Raw genomic sequence first — 15,473 nt, forward strand, 5'->3', positions numbered from 1 at the left:
TGCATTTGTGTGCCTGTGTACTACCATGATAAAAAATAATAAGCAGCAAATCCTGAATTACTTATAATATCTTCAGAAAATATTAACTGTCTCCTAATGTAGAGTTTCTCCATGAATAATTCTCCCTCCCTACAATGCAAGTTTCAGAAAGAAAAAATAGCCTGCCAGGACAACGTGCCTAGCGTTTTTCACAATATTGCCCCTTACTCTTTTAGAAAAAAATAATCTGAATCAGCTTGTTCTATCTGCAATAATATTTGTATTAAAATCAGTTATTTTCTCTTTTTCCTAATTCTCTTCTCACTGTCCAGCTACTCTTAAAATAGCTGTGTCAACTCTATTTAATTGATAAGATTCGTCCTCTACGGATATAATGCTCCATGAAATGGATGGTTGTTAAAATACTTTTTTTTTAGAAAAATTTTAAGCGATAAGGTACATAGTTAGTCTCCTGCCCAATACATAAACCCAAGTAATTGCGTGCAATTGCTAGCAGGGATGTACCAGTACAGGTGAGTTAACATAGCTTTGCCTCAAGAACAAATTATTCAGACATACAAGTCAATTTTCTTTCCATGAGTTAGGAAGAAGACATAGTACAATTCTTATCAGCACAGTTGCATAGGCTTATGCTGACACACTAACAGGCTAGTCATGACTTAGAGTTCTTAGAATTCACTGTGGTATGGAAGGTTTGCAAATTTTCCCATCATTGCTAACACCAGTCACTGACTGTCAGCAACATTTTCAGCCCTGTGCCAAATATTTGCTTGAAGCAGCATTAGATAATATAATGCTTTAAAAAGTGCCAGCAGCTATTGGATTATATATATTCAGGGTCCCATCATTCCAAACAAAAACTCAGCTGAAAAAGACGGGAAAATATCCCCCTAGTAGAAAGAATTCAGTATGAAGACATTAATGGAATATTTTTTCTGGTAAGATTTCAAAACAACATTAATGACTCCAATATGCTATTTAAAGTAACAGCTCCAGGATACTGGGTCTAATGCATCTCTAACAGTAAACAACATTGATTCTGTTCATGGTTATTCAAATACCTACAAATGATTTCAACACAGTGGGTTACTTAGCAATATCTTATCCACAGTTTCCCTATAAACAGTTAAGTCAAAATTAAACAAGTTAGTTGTTTCTCCTTACTTGTAGTGTGATCATTCATCTCCCCCAGTCCAGTATTAATTCCAGCATCTATTGAACTCATGATTTTATCAATCTACAAAAAAGAGAACAGTGAAAACAATTGATGGGCCCCATCTTGGTCACTTTATTTTAGTTTTTCATGCATAAATTTTTGGCATTATTACTCTCATTAGGTAAACAACAATCAAGACTGCAAACTGCAAAAATCAAAGACAACTAATTGCTCCACTTTGATTTTTATTTTGCAACATTTGTATGCTAGCAAAAGCTAAAGCTTGAGACTAGTATTTCTTTTTCTATAGTACAGTTCCTTTCGTACTGACGACTCTGGTCATCTAGGTATATCTCATTCTTTAGAACTACTTTGTCATATTTCAGTATATAAATATCAATGAGAAAAATGCATATATTAAATTATATGACAGAATGGATTTTAATTTTATAGGCTTGTTTCATTCGATGACAACTATGAAACACTAGAGGTCTATTTGAGTAGTAATATTAATGCATAAGAAAATAATATTTTTTGTGTGTTATAAAGTACTAAAGCAATTGTTCAATTGAGATTTCCAGAGAATTTCCTAGCTCCCTTTTTTCCATCTGCCCGAAGGCCATTGAATAGGTATGAAACATAGCTGTGTCCCCACATATCACAGAATGATACTGTTTGTGAAACAGCACTACACTGATCCCAAAACCTCATTTGCGCATTTATAAATTACATTGAACTTACTATGCCAAAACTATTATACCTATCTTATTTTCCATAAGAACAGGACAAAAGAAAAAGTGAATCAAAAGGTTGGTGTTGTCTAAGAAAGCAGACAGACAGAACCAGGTTTTACTGAGCTTAATATTAGGAGTATTACGAAAACTATCTCCTTTTTAAAAACTATGTATTAGTCACTGGTGACAGGAGAAAATCTGGGAATTATGTCAGAATCTGCAGATTTAGAATTAATACTTTAAAAAAAAAAAAATCCCCAAACTACCTTTTTCTTACTCTTAAGAACAACCAAACCCTGATGTCCCCCTAAAAAGGCAAACTTGGACCTGACTTGTTTCAGGACTTCGTAACAATGTATCCAAGTTACTACCATAAAAACGTGATCCTGAGTACCTTTCCACTGAGAAAGTATTTCCTTTACAACAAAAACTACCTTCAGACATTTAGATGAGCTGGAAACCTTTTTCTAGAAGAATAACCAATCACACAAACAAGCTCTGAGTTCCTTCTGAAATAAAATGGCACTCTGGAGATATGTACATTTCCCCATGGCAGTCATTGTAAAGAGAAATGCTTGCTTCTCTGTAATAGCAGTAAAGATCTAAACATTTCCCACTCTTAATTTACCTCCGTAAGATGGGAACTTTTGTGTCTATGAAGAATCATTTACATTCTTGAAATTTAGTACAGGAGAAAAAAAAAAAGAAATTAAAAACAAGATGTCTAAAAATTACTTTAAATTTAGTTCTAAAACTAAGGTATTTTGTATGAGCAAGTATGTGCACTACAAACTCCGTGGACATTTATTTTAATAGTCCTAAATTCACTGTAGCTATAAGTGTATTCCCACTTCACACAAGAGTCAAGTATATGTCAAGCGTTCTGTACACAGGCTACATGTCAGTTAGAGGATATGTTATATATGGAGCCTTCATAGAACGCATCATCAACCTAAAAATCTTAGACTCTCCTTTCCTGCCATTTTCTCTTGTCTCTTGCCATGGTGGGAAATAATTAGCAAATATGTAAATAATGGGCATAGCTACAAACAATTTTACCAATTTTATTAGTGTCAGTGGTGAGGGCTTTAGTAGAAAATAATTTCAATGTCACAACAAATTGCAGAATTACTTCTGGTTAACCTCATTCACTATGGAAACAAAAGACTTCATTAAGTGTGCAGCATTTTGAACAGAAATGCATTGCATTTTGTGCTGTCAAACTACCATGCATTACACTATGACACCATGCATTACACTATGACATACTCTCTGAGGATTTGCAGTGTGGAAGATTCACTTTTTTTTTAATCTTTGAAACTGAAAACAACATCAGCATTTTCACAATACCATATATTTGCTTGTACTTAAAAAGGAACAAAACTTACTTCTTCCCACTCCGATGTGAAAGAAGGTGTTCTCTCTGAATTCCCTTTGGAGCACTGCTGGTTTGGTGTGGGTTCACTCCAGTTGCTTCTTGCTTTTTTGTCATTTGGTGGATGGGTGATAAGATTAGAATCAGATTTCGAAACATTTTTGCACAAATGCATTTCAAGCAAAGTCTTTGGTAAAGATCGTATTCTCCCAAGTGTGCATGCTCGCTCCACAAATCCCCCAGTAGTAATAACCCATTGTTCACTTATCCTTGTTGACGTGCCAACCAATGTATGATTTTCTACTGGTTTAGTTTTAGTATGAAATATGGTTCTGTTTACAACTGGTGGCTTTTTTTTCTTAACAGGAGGATCCGTGTTGCTTGCTTTCTGTAGCTGTATCTGCTGCACTGTGCTCTTGCTCAAAATGCTTTTCTCTAGGGGACCACTGCACTGGTTTGCTTTGCTGTACAGCTGGAGTGGATTATCAGGCGGGTCACATGCAGGTGATGATCCATGAAGTAAACCTGCAAACTGTTCAGCTGGGTGTCCTATGGGAAGCTCACTTTCAGTGGATGTTTCTCCCTGGCAAAGACGTTCTGAAATGAGAGAGTACCTTGTAAAAAACCAGGGTGATAAAATACTGCAAACAACAAAACCCTTACTCTCTGCAAAATGACTTTTGTATGCTGCTTGGTTCTTTCCTATGTACAGAAATAAAAGATACTTAAGCCATGAATTGATTTATTAGTCTCTTAAAAAACAATTCTCTCCTTAAACTTGGCTATTTTATCCTGACTGGTTGAAAAACAGCCAAAACCACTCAGTGCTATGCATAAACTCCAGGAAAAAAAACAAATTTATAAAATAAAACAGGTCATTGCTATTCCGTCAACTTGATGGTGTCTCTTTTAATTTGTTATTGAGTTGAAATCTATACAAATTATACATTTTAGTATGATGAATTAGCTAGTTACTTTATAGGTAGTAAAACACATGAAGAACCAGTATTGTCAGGAGTATTGTTAGTAACTTTTCACAGTCATTATAATAATAGTGAATTTACACTGTGATGCTTTTTTACTGACAGTCTCTAAAGAATAGATTGTTGTTACAGTGTAGTTTTTATTTCTGGGAAGTTTTGAGAATAGATTCAAAGCAATAGTAACCATCAGAAAAAAAGAACAGGAAATCAAATCTTTTTGAAAAAAGTTTTATATGCATTTTAGCACACACACAAAGGAACTACAGAAAAAATGCACTTTTTGGCACAGCTCAGAGTGGATTATTAAAAATTTATAGCTCTCTTTATGCCTGTTGTTGAAGGACTAGGAAAAAAAAAAACTTTTTGTAACTGTGCTGCCTCATTTAAAGTATTGGTGTGGATAACATCACTATCCACGTGGCATTAATTTTGCATATTCTACTCAGAATAACTGTGTCCCTACTAACAGTTGCATCTCTATAACTACTTCATTAAAGATAAATACATTCATCTCATTCCTGCTAGGAGCTGTATGTAGACTCTAACTGCAGGACTGTTTGCACAGCACTAGCTACCAGAAGGAATCAAACATAGCATCATGTCACATTTTGCAAAGAAATTGAACAGTTTCCTCCTATTTGCAAAAATATCTGCTTGTAAAAAAACCCCACAAATCTCAAAATATCACAGTATTTGATTATATGAATGACAGAAGGAAGATTTTCGTGTGTACTTCAAAACACCATCAGCTCTTTTACTAGTCAGCAGCTTAAAAGTGTAAAATTATGTGGTTTTCTCATTTGTTAAAATATCAGGATAAAATTCTAATCAAGATTAGGAGTGCAAATGAATACAATCTACTTTTCTTCTTTGGGAAACAACTGACTGGAATATACACTTAAGACATTTTGCAACTAAAAAGATGTGGGGTGTCACGGTGAAAGGTTGAATGTGGGATGTGACAGAGCTTAAGGAATCCATAATGCCAGAAAAGTTGGTTTGGGGGTAAAAAGCAGGGGAAAAGGAGGACATGGGACCTTCTCACTTCCTTTGATTTCTGAAAGTTGCTGAATTAATTCTTTGTCTGCAATTTTGAAGGTGAACTTGAAATGAAAAATAGGTGATGCAAATAATGTTTGACTTTGGTGCTTTTCCCTTACATGAAAAACTCAGTATCTGGGATTCAGTTCCAGATTAAGACATCTCATTTTACATATCTACATAGGTAAGAAGTCTGTAACCTCCCACCATAGTCACAGATCAGGTTGATAAAGTCAGTGGATCCTAGAGAGTGATGCCACTCACCGTATATTGAGGCTGGTCCGCTGAATCACTCCCTGTACTCTGTTAACCGTAACTGCCAATGACTGTAATGGGAGAGGGCATCCAGTTTGCGTTCAGATACCTACACTTAGAGGCCTTAACCATAAACTGGATTCTATTCTGCTGTTCCAGACATGAGTCTTAACAGTTGTCTACTGAACTTAAGAGATAAATGTTTTTGTCAGGACAAAGTAAGAAAGAAGAATAAATCCAGAAAAGGAAAAACTTACAGACACCTGGATTGCAAGGATTTCACTAATACCTACATTATCTTCACTAATAACTTTTCCACAAACCTTTCTTTCGTACTTTTTGCTTTAACTAAGAGCTTTGTTAATTATATGACAAAGGAAGCAAAGATCTCATAGCCATGCCTTCTTCACCACATGACTTTGAGCAGTGCAAACCAGATTTATATTGGGCAATGAAAAAGACTGGGGTTGTCAGTAAAAAAAAAGTATGTGGTAATGATAAAGGTTAAGAAGCAAGCAGCATTGCATGCTGCACTGCAGCCCTAGAACAGGTTATCCAGAGAGGTGGCACATCCATCCTTGCAGGTTTTCAAGACCTGGCTAGGAAAAGTCATGTCTGATCTGATGATGACTGTCCTGCTCCAAACAAGAGGATGGACTAGATGACCTCCAGATGCCCCTTCCAATCAACACTTTAATGATCCAATTACAATTCTAATTTTTTTTAATTTTGAATTGATAACTGTTAAGTCTAATGCTCTTTTAATACAGATTCGTATTATGTTAGTTGCCTAAATATTTTTTTTTGCTTTTTGCAAGAACATTTATTTTTGTAATTTAAAAAAAAAAAAAGCCAACAGAAAGAGATCTTGCTTCCTCACCAGATACTGCTTTTTCCTTACCACCTTATCTTTTTACTTGTAAATAGTATCCTGAATACCAAAACATAGACAGATGTAATTTCTACAGACCTTTAGTGTTATTACAAGTGCACGTACAGCTTACCCAGCTGCGTGGATTACTTCTGAAAATCACTGTGATATGGCCATATCTGTGTTGCAGGGAAAAGTTTACATTTGGAACTACAAATAAATTCAGCTCTGCCATAATCTCAAAGCCACAGATACACACTGCTATTATCACCAGTTTATATAGAGCCAAACTGGCATTTAGGCAGCAGATTGCAATTCAATCAGCTATTTATTTACACACTGTTGCACTCCAGCACAGTTGTTTGCGGTATTTATATAGAACACTGTGGAACACCATTTCTCACTTACAGTGTTTGAGTTATAATTTACAGATGCTTCATCAAACACATATCTATTTTCTGAATCTGACTCCAAGACTACAGAGCACGTTAAGAAAAATCAGGAGCATAATAAATACCATGAATTTTACATTCATGTAAAGTTGGAAATCAGCTTATTCACATTTGTATCTCAAGAGATTCCATGTTCAAAACTAAAGTACATTCAGGAGAATAACAGTTGTTAATAATAGTAATGAAAAGAGCTGTAATAGATAAATTATAATGACAGAGTTACATCTTTAATAGGCATTGCTGTTGCCATGGCACAAGTTTCTAATGTAAAATAAAAATCCACTAGAAATTTGTTATATAGCTATGGTAACAACTGTATTGTGACACTTGCACTATTGATCTATTCAAGTTCTGTTTTCATTTGTTCCGGAAAGATGTTTTTAGCAGCACACTCTGCACATGTATAATTTCTGCCCAAAAATGTATTCTCAACTCCCTTTTCCACACACTCAGTTGATTGATAAAACTAACAGTCACAGTTGAGTAATATTTGGAGAGCACCCTCTCACAGAAGGTTGACAAGCAAAGAAGTCATCTTATTTGCATGGTAAAGATTGCTTTGGACACACTAGAATACCTTCAGCAGAGATCATATTGGTTGTATTGCCAAAGTGATATGAAATGGGATGATCAGCAAGAAAAGGTGTAAGACAGAAAATTCATAGCATTTAAAAATTGAAGTCACAATATTCAGGAAGGCATTATTTCACACAGCAAACAACATGGTGCTCTGACCAAGCTCCAGCTCTTTGATGGCAGTATGTTGGCTACAGATATCTTTGATGAGGCAGTGCAATGTTTTCTCACTCTAGTAAATGTTATAGCAAGGTACCATGGACCTCTGTGGGAGATATAACAACACGATTACTAAGCAACTAATGAAGAATGTGGGCTTCTACTGTCACCAGCAAAAACACAGAAAAGGAGCAACAGTGTCCAGCCAGATTGCTGTTTCTCCTTCTGCTTCCTCCTAAATCTAAAGAAACCACCAGAAGGTGGGTTGCAAGGTTGGTGTCGGCATTCTCCAGGCTCTGTGCCCGGGTTCCAACACTACCAGCTTCTCAAAGCCATACAGTCCCTTAAAAATCACAGTAAAAGTTTCTCTGTGGATTATGTGCTTGCTCCTACTAGCTTCATAACTGCCAATTCACAATCCCATACCATCGCAGTCTGCGCACTGACGGATTTTACTGCCTCACTATTGCTACGTTCTTGGTAGTTTCACTGTCCAGATTTTACTCATCAGTTTCACAATGACCCACCAGGAAATGCAAAAGATGAGAAAGATTTTGGGGGAAAGATAGCTCTGTATGGAGTTCTCTGAGCAGTGCCAGCCTCTAATGAAGAAAAAAGCTTTCAGTGAGGAAGGATATTAGTTGGCAATTACTGCTAATTCTAATGACATTATAATATCTAAATATAGTTCTTGCCCAAAATTTCAGCAATAGGAGTGTAATCTGGTACAAATACAGTTAATTTTAACTCTTATAGGGATGTATTGACTCTCCTGTACATTTTCAGAAATTTGTTTTGATACTCATATATTCTGTATTTGAGGGGCACATAAACATAATTTTTAGATAGATCACATAAAGGGTTAATCTTTAACTGCAAAATTCAACCTAGACAAAAATACAGAGCTGCAGCTGCCACCTCCATAATGCCGTTTCCATGAGAATTTCTTTCTTTGTGACTATATAAGGCATGGTTCCTAGACGTCTTAATGACAGACAGCCTCTCATAAACCATCACATTTTTACAGCACACGAATCTGCCTTATACCTGCTCATCAAAATCAGAATCCTTCAGAAAACTAACATGTTAACATGTTTATAGGCTAAAAATTTCAGGTAGATAAAATAAAGCTCAACATCCCCCAGGTGAAACACTGGTCTAATTCAACATATGTGTTCAAGCTAAAACTCTACTAGAATATTTCAACTCTAACATGCAGCAAAAAGAAAAAAACAACACACCAGTATTTCTTTGTAACACTCAAGCAATCTTTCATAAGAAATTCTGAGAAATGAATGGAAATTGAGGCAAAATGTAATTTTGCAGAAAGATCACATATAATTGCATTGAGAAATTCTCTGGTAATCTCTTCTTGCAGCAAAAAGCTAGCAGTTGAGTGGGCTGTGGCTGTGCTCAGAAAGTACATGTTAATTTGACAATGTAGTACAGCAGGGAAGAGTAATAGAAGAGGACAATTTGGTGACACTTAATAACCAAAATCAGTGCAAAGCAATATGAATATGACAGATGAGCTCTTGAAACCATATCCTTTTGCTGAAGACTCTAATGAAACCTCGTTAATTGTTGCACTCCTGATATTTCACACATGAAATACAAAGAAGGAATGACAAAGTCCTCCACCTACTGAGAACAAAACTTACTAATTGTCAAGGCAAAAGAGACTGGAAAAATAATGGATGATTTTTAGAATGCTGTTTCTAAAAGGAGATGTTGCTCAACAATTTCAACACTTGTATTTGGAAGGAAGGATTTGCTTCAGTAACAATTCAGTTTCCCCAAGCATGAGACAAAAGCAGAAAATATATGTTCTGGCATTTCCACTATTCATACACTTCTGTCTTTCCTAACCTTGACAAAGAATATATTTCTGATCTGAGCAGTATTTTTAAGATACTTAAGATAAGATACAAAGTGGTTTGCCTCTTCTCTCCTCATTGCACATACAAGCTCATCTATGCTCTGTTTCATCTTCTAATTATGTTTCAAAGCCAGCAAGAATGCAATCAGTGATTTCATAAGAAATAACGTAAAATAAAGACATACTCCGCCCCAAATGGCCTCATTTAAATTTTGCAAAATTTTCTGTTAGGTAATAGAAACAAAGCTGTAAGGACATAAAGTCTTTGATAATAATGATAATGACAATAATGATAATAATAACAAAATGTGTAGAAAATACCTCTGGCTGTAGAATTACAGTCCAGTTCTAGATGTAGATACATGCAGTCATGGAAGATTACATCCAGAACTGCAAAGTTTTCAACTTGGAACATTTACTGAAATTTTGTATCATTACTTACATATAACTGTTTTCAAACTAATCACTAAAAATCATGGTCTTTTAGCAAGCTTGCAAGTTCCTACATCTTTTTTGTTATAAATCCTGGGTGGGGAACGTGAAAGACTCAACATAGACATATATGTCCATTTTAGACACAGTAGGATATACAAGGTGACTACAAGGGCTGCCAGATGTGTCACACAAGTTAGTGGAAACCTGGGTCTTTCTGTGAAAGTAGCTAGAGGCCAGGAAGGGTATCTGAGGTGTCCAAATTGGTCTAGACATTCCTGTTTAGACACTTGAATTGTTTCTTAGAGGTCAAATGGTAGCAGACAAAGAGTACTGATGGTGATACCCATGCAGACAATACATCTCAAAGAATCCATTACTGTAGAATAAATAATTTCTTGAAGCAATTCTGTGCGTATACCCCACTTCAAATGACTCAAATACAATTACCTTAGATAGGAACTGAAAAATTGTCAGCATTTTAAGTAATAATTGTGGGATACTTCTACCAAACTAGCCATGAAGTTAAGAAGCCAGATCATCCGAGTGGCACAGAGCATGAAATGTTGGCTGACCCCAGATATCAGCTTAAGACATTTTGGAAAGATATGTTCATTTGGAACATGGAATTAACCTGCTACAAATTGACTATGACTGCTAGGAGAGTCAATGTGCAGGTTTATTAAGCTACTAGGATGCAGAAAAGCACTACTTCAATTTCAGATTTAGTTACAGGAAAAACAAGCATTAGACTACAATAGTTCAGACATGGAAGAACAGTGAATGAACTTGGAAGACAATTATCAACCTTCAGGCTCCATCACAAATGACACTTTACTAAGCTCTCTTAATAACACAGAGCAAAAAGCACCTAAGGAGCTAAAAGAATCAGTTGAAAAAAGGGAAGAGAAATGATGAACCTGCAGCTGTCTGAGGCAAAAGTTGCCAACCAGACTCTTGCAGGCTGTTTGCAGGAGCATCTTGGTGAACTGGATTTTACCAAACCTTACAGAAACTTTGTCCTTGTCTTAAAAGAGCAGATCTAGGTAAGAAAAGTTCATTTCAATACTTTTCTCTGACTGTTCTGTATACTTATATGAATAAAAATATATGATTATGAAAAACTGCATGAATCATCAACTAGTTGCTGGTCACAAGCTTCCACAGAGATATTTCCTTGATATTTCCAAATATAGGTCACTTCTTTTGGTTAGAAACAGAGGGCTTGCCACCCATGTTTCTGAACTACAGAGTTTGATACAGAGAGGCACAGTTTAATCCACTTAAAACTCTACTTACATAACTGGTGGAAAATCCACGCAACATAAATACTACATGTAGAAATCCTGAATGATTTATCTTCTGGTAGAATCATGTGAAAGTCAGAAGACAGAGTTTCATTTAGCGAATAGCTGTGGCAACAGAAAACATTACCACCTACCCTGCTGCTCTTCAGCCAGAACATATCAGTCAATAGCTCCACTGCCAGAGCTGTTTGTAAGAATGAACTCTGATCTGCTTAGGGCAAATCAGCTGTGGCAATTTGGGTAGACCAGTTGAGTTCATCTGGCTTATTTTGCTTGAGATGGATTAGAAAGCACTCACAGAAACCCTTCAGATGAAGCCAGATCTGCGAGTGGTCACCTATGAAAGAAGTGCGATGACAAGGAGGTGCTGGTAACATCTTTAGTCATTTCCACAGATTTCCGCCATTCACGAAAGGATGATACTTCTCTGCAATGTAAGAGTCAGCTTTCCTCTCTGAAATGCATCAGGTGGATAGCCCCCTAAGGCACCAAATAGTTCTGCTTTTCAAACATGTTACACCTGCTGAGAACACAATTTTCTTAGATAGGTGGAATAATGGGCATGATGACAATAAATATTAGCATGGTCTAATGAAGAGGACTAATATACCAAGCTAAAAGGATTTAAGATAGTACAGCTTTCAAAAAAGTCCTCCAGACTGGTAGAAACACACAAATAAAGTAATTTAAGAGTCCAGGAACTGTAAACAGGAAAACAGAATGTGAGTCTAAGTGATCAGAAACTACACTGATATTGGTGGGAATTGGCTCATTATAGGCCCATAATCGATAGCCCAGATTCTGCTCAGGTAACAGCCTGATCAGAATATCAGGAATAATAGGCTGCAGAATAGAAAACTCTTCCCCACCAGAGAGCTCCATACAGTTGTTGGCACATCCTTAATAAGTACATGAAACTTTCTTACTTAATTACTTCAGATTTAGAAAGCAAATTATTTTCAGAGATAACAAGTTCTTATCTACAGTGTTAGAGGAAATAAATGCTTCAATATAGGTTATAACAAATTCATCAGGTCCTTAAAGCAGAAATATTTGAGGCAAGACAGGCCTAGAATATTATTATTACTTCATTCTGCTCTAATTTATTTGTGTTTCACTCAGTATGAGGAAGACTGATGAACAGACATCAATAATTATGTTTATCTGTGAACTAAGGACTCGGATCAGCCAGATCTGATCTTGCTATTATAAATGTATTTCTGCTATTTAAGCAAGTGTGCTTACATTTCACCTGAGGAAAGAACAGATCATTGTGATCCTGTTTTGTAGATACATAAATGCGCACAATCTGCATCAACAGGGAAGTCCCATGCGAATACCAGGTGAACTGATATATCAACATATACCTCCTGCAGACAGAGTTGTGAATTCTGTCTTGGTTTACAATCTCATAGCTATGGATTCCCATTTTCCAATGGAAACAACAGATGCTGCTGAGAAAGACTTCACTTCTTGCCACAACAGATTCTCAAGAGAGTGAACTCTGACAAAGGCCATGGAATTGCAACTAGGAAAGCTCAAAAACTGCATGGAATAATCCATATTTATGAACTATATTATGCAACAGTTTAAAATGATAGCATTTTTAAAGGAGGACTGTGTATCTAAGAGGGCATGGATTGAGGAGAGGCAAAAAAGTAGTACACATTTCCTAAAAGCTTTGTACAGTCATGACTGCTATTCAGACAGGCTATTATGAAGTGGACACTTGTATGAATGCAGAGAAATAATTAGGGGATCACCATCATCTAAGTTTTTTCTTTTTCTTTAGAAGATTCCCTTCAAAATCTTTGTGGAATGAACAAGAGTTAGGAGACTTACATTTGAAACAATTTGGTAAGCTCACCTGCCTCCTTCAAAGATCAGGGGAACTGAGAATGGAAATGGCAGGGATGACAATTTTTTTTCATTGGATAGGTCATAATCTATTGGACCTCCTTGGACCCATCATTTTATTCCTAATCCAGTGCATCATTAGGGCCTTACTCTAGGGAGACATCCATAGGAGATACCTGCACTTCCTTTGTACTGAAAACAACAATCAAGTTCTGTTCACAGCAATGTATTTGTCTATTGGCCACACCAAAGTAAGTTTTGTGCATGTCAAATACTGTCTACGAAGGTATCTGAGCCACCATTTGCCTTTTAGACATAACAGTCCCCCATTCTTCTAGTTCTGATCACTGTGGTCAGTCAGGAAGTAGATGGTTCTTTCCATTCATGGTGTGGTTCCTGACTGTATGATTTGTGTGGGTAAGGTGAAAGAACATGCTACATTTCTCTCAGCATTTCTCACCTAAAATTTAGAAAGACTGCTCTTTCATTTCACATGACAACAAACTTCCAAACCTCAGTATTTTTCATAATAGAAGTATCCTCCAATGATTTCAAACACTTCCTCAGTATTGGATGGCAGAGTCAAAAGCAAACGTGTTCACATTTCTGCTTTCAGCTTTTAGAATATCTGTTGCTTCTGTTTTGGAAAGGGATTCACTCTCAGTAGGTATATATTAATTTTGGTAAGAGTGGCCTGCTTCAAACTGTCCCTTCTGGAATACTTGTTTTCAGCCACAACTGAAAAACGGTCTGAGCTCTTGGACTCAGCTTCTTTGCACACACCCCCTCTCAACCTCTCTCCTTCTTTCCCCTTCTTACCCCCCAAAAAAAGAGAAATTATTAAAACTGACAGAATGGCTAAGTTCTTCATCAGTCAGACATGCAAACACAGCAGGAAAGAGCGGACCTACTGTTTTGTCACATGCATTGTTCTGTAACTTGGGTGCTAAATTGTCTCCTACTTCCACAGATTAACACATTCATACTGTGTTTAAGCCTCAACACATCTTCCTGCAGAATATTTCTAAAATGTGGCCTCTACCCACCCAGCTAAAAATTGCTACCCAAACAATTGTCTTGTGTCTGTTAAACTTCAGGCCCTCTGATCTTGACCCATTCAAGAACTCTTCTACAAAAGTCACCTTCTTGGTCCATTGCACTGAGCATGTTATGTGCTTTGGTTCTCACTGATATTAAGATAATTTTTGGCGTACAAATTCTTCCTTAATAAACCTTCAAAGTCATCTAATAATCGATTCCTGTCTTTCATGTGCTGACAATGCCCTGTTATTACTCTTTTGCTATTTCTACTTCTGCTGAGAAGTCATGTAGCAGAATTGAATTGTTCCGGTATTTCATGATTCAAAGGGATTGTAAAAAACCTGCATATTTCAACTAAATTGACAGCTGTAGAAAAATTAACATTGGTGTACATTATGTTGCTGAAAAAGACAATTCCTTGCATTGCCTCAAGCCCACTGTTGGTGCTGTACAGGAGGTTCAGGATCAACTTGCTTTGAAATAACACTGATTCTTCCAGTGGTATTTTGATGAAGTTCTGCTCTGGCAACTTGTCTAACCTACCAAACACACTCAGGAGAACTGAGTATGCAGAAGTAGTTCATTAAGTCAATCATAATTAACAAATTATTGCAGAAACAATATTACAATTGTTTTAATTAGCATATTCTTCATTTGGAATAAATTGGAAAGCAAATGATCACAGTCTCCTGAGAAATTTACACAAGTCACTTTTTCCTCTCTTTAAAAAAGCAAACAGGCATCACTAGCAACTCCACATACCAGACAGCACCATAACAGATACCAGAACAAAACCTGGCAGATGTTTCCTTTTTTCCTTAGTTTTTTAAAAGCTTTTATTGTTAAAATAATGAAAAATGACAATGAAAATTTTTTAATCATTTTTCTGATTAGAAGTGGGCAAATACCTTATTGCTCTGCTTTTGTAACTAATAGGAAAGAAAAAAGACAGGGAGAAGAAGGGAAGAGAGAAGAGAGTAAGAACAAGAGGAAAAGAAAGGAGTCATCCTGAAGACCAAAGATTCTAAACCCAGAAACTTCTGATGAGATTTTCAAATTACAATTGGTCCTAAAAAGGACTTTTTTAATATGCAAAGGTTTATGATTAATTTTCAAAAATCTCATGAAGATACAAAGATGAAATGACAAGTATTTAGCCAATACTTGCATCTTGAAAGCATAGTATTCTTAGGTAAGCACCTAAGGTAAAGAAGCACAGTTAGAAATAGTCGAGATGGTCACTCCTGGAATAGGTTACCTTGAACATTATAGTATGATTACCATTTCATCTTATGTTAATTATTCTGCCTGTCTGCACCAATTTAAATGAAAGAAGGCTGATGAGGGTGGTGGGA

General features: G+C 36.2%; 1 protein-coding gene across 10 annotated transcripts in view; it reads right to left on the reverse strand.

Annotated features, from left to right (window-relative positions):
- ANKS1B (ankyrin repeat and sterile alpha motif domain containing 1B) overlaps window positions 1–15,473 on the reverse strand; it is a 447,444-nt gene that overhangs the window by 222,994 nt on the left and 208,977 nt on the right. For all 10 annotated transcript variants that reach the window (XM_054812812.1, XM_054812811.1, XM_054812807.1 and 7 more), the window contains 2 exons: window positions 3,279–3,862; window positions 1,165–1,237 (listed from right to left, as the gene is read on the reverse strand). In XM_054812812.1, coding sequence (XP_054668787.1) covers window positions 1,165–1,237; window positions 3,279–3,862 — 657 coding nt within the window. The remainder of the gene's footprint in view (window positions 1–1,164; window positions 1,238–3,278; window positions 3,863–15,473) is intronic.

The sequence above is a fragment of the Grus americana genome, chromosome 1, assembly GCF_028858705.1.
Source record: "Grus americana isolate bGruAme1 chromosome 1, bGruAme1.mat, whole genome shotgun sequence".
In the NCBI taxonomy this organism is placed as follows: Eukaryota; Metazoa; Chordata; class Aves; order Gruiformes; family Gruidae; genus Grus; species Grus americana.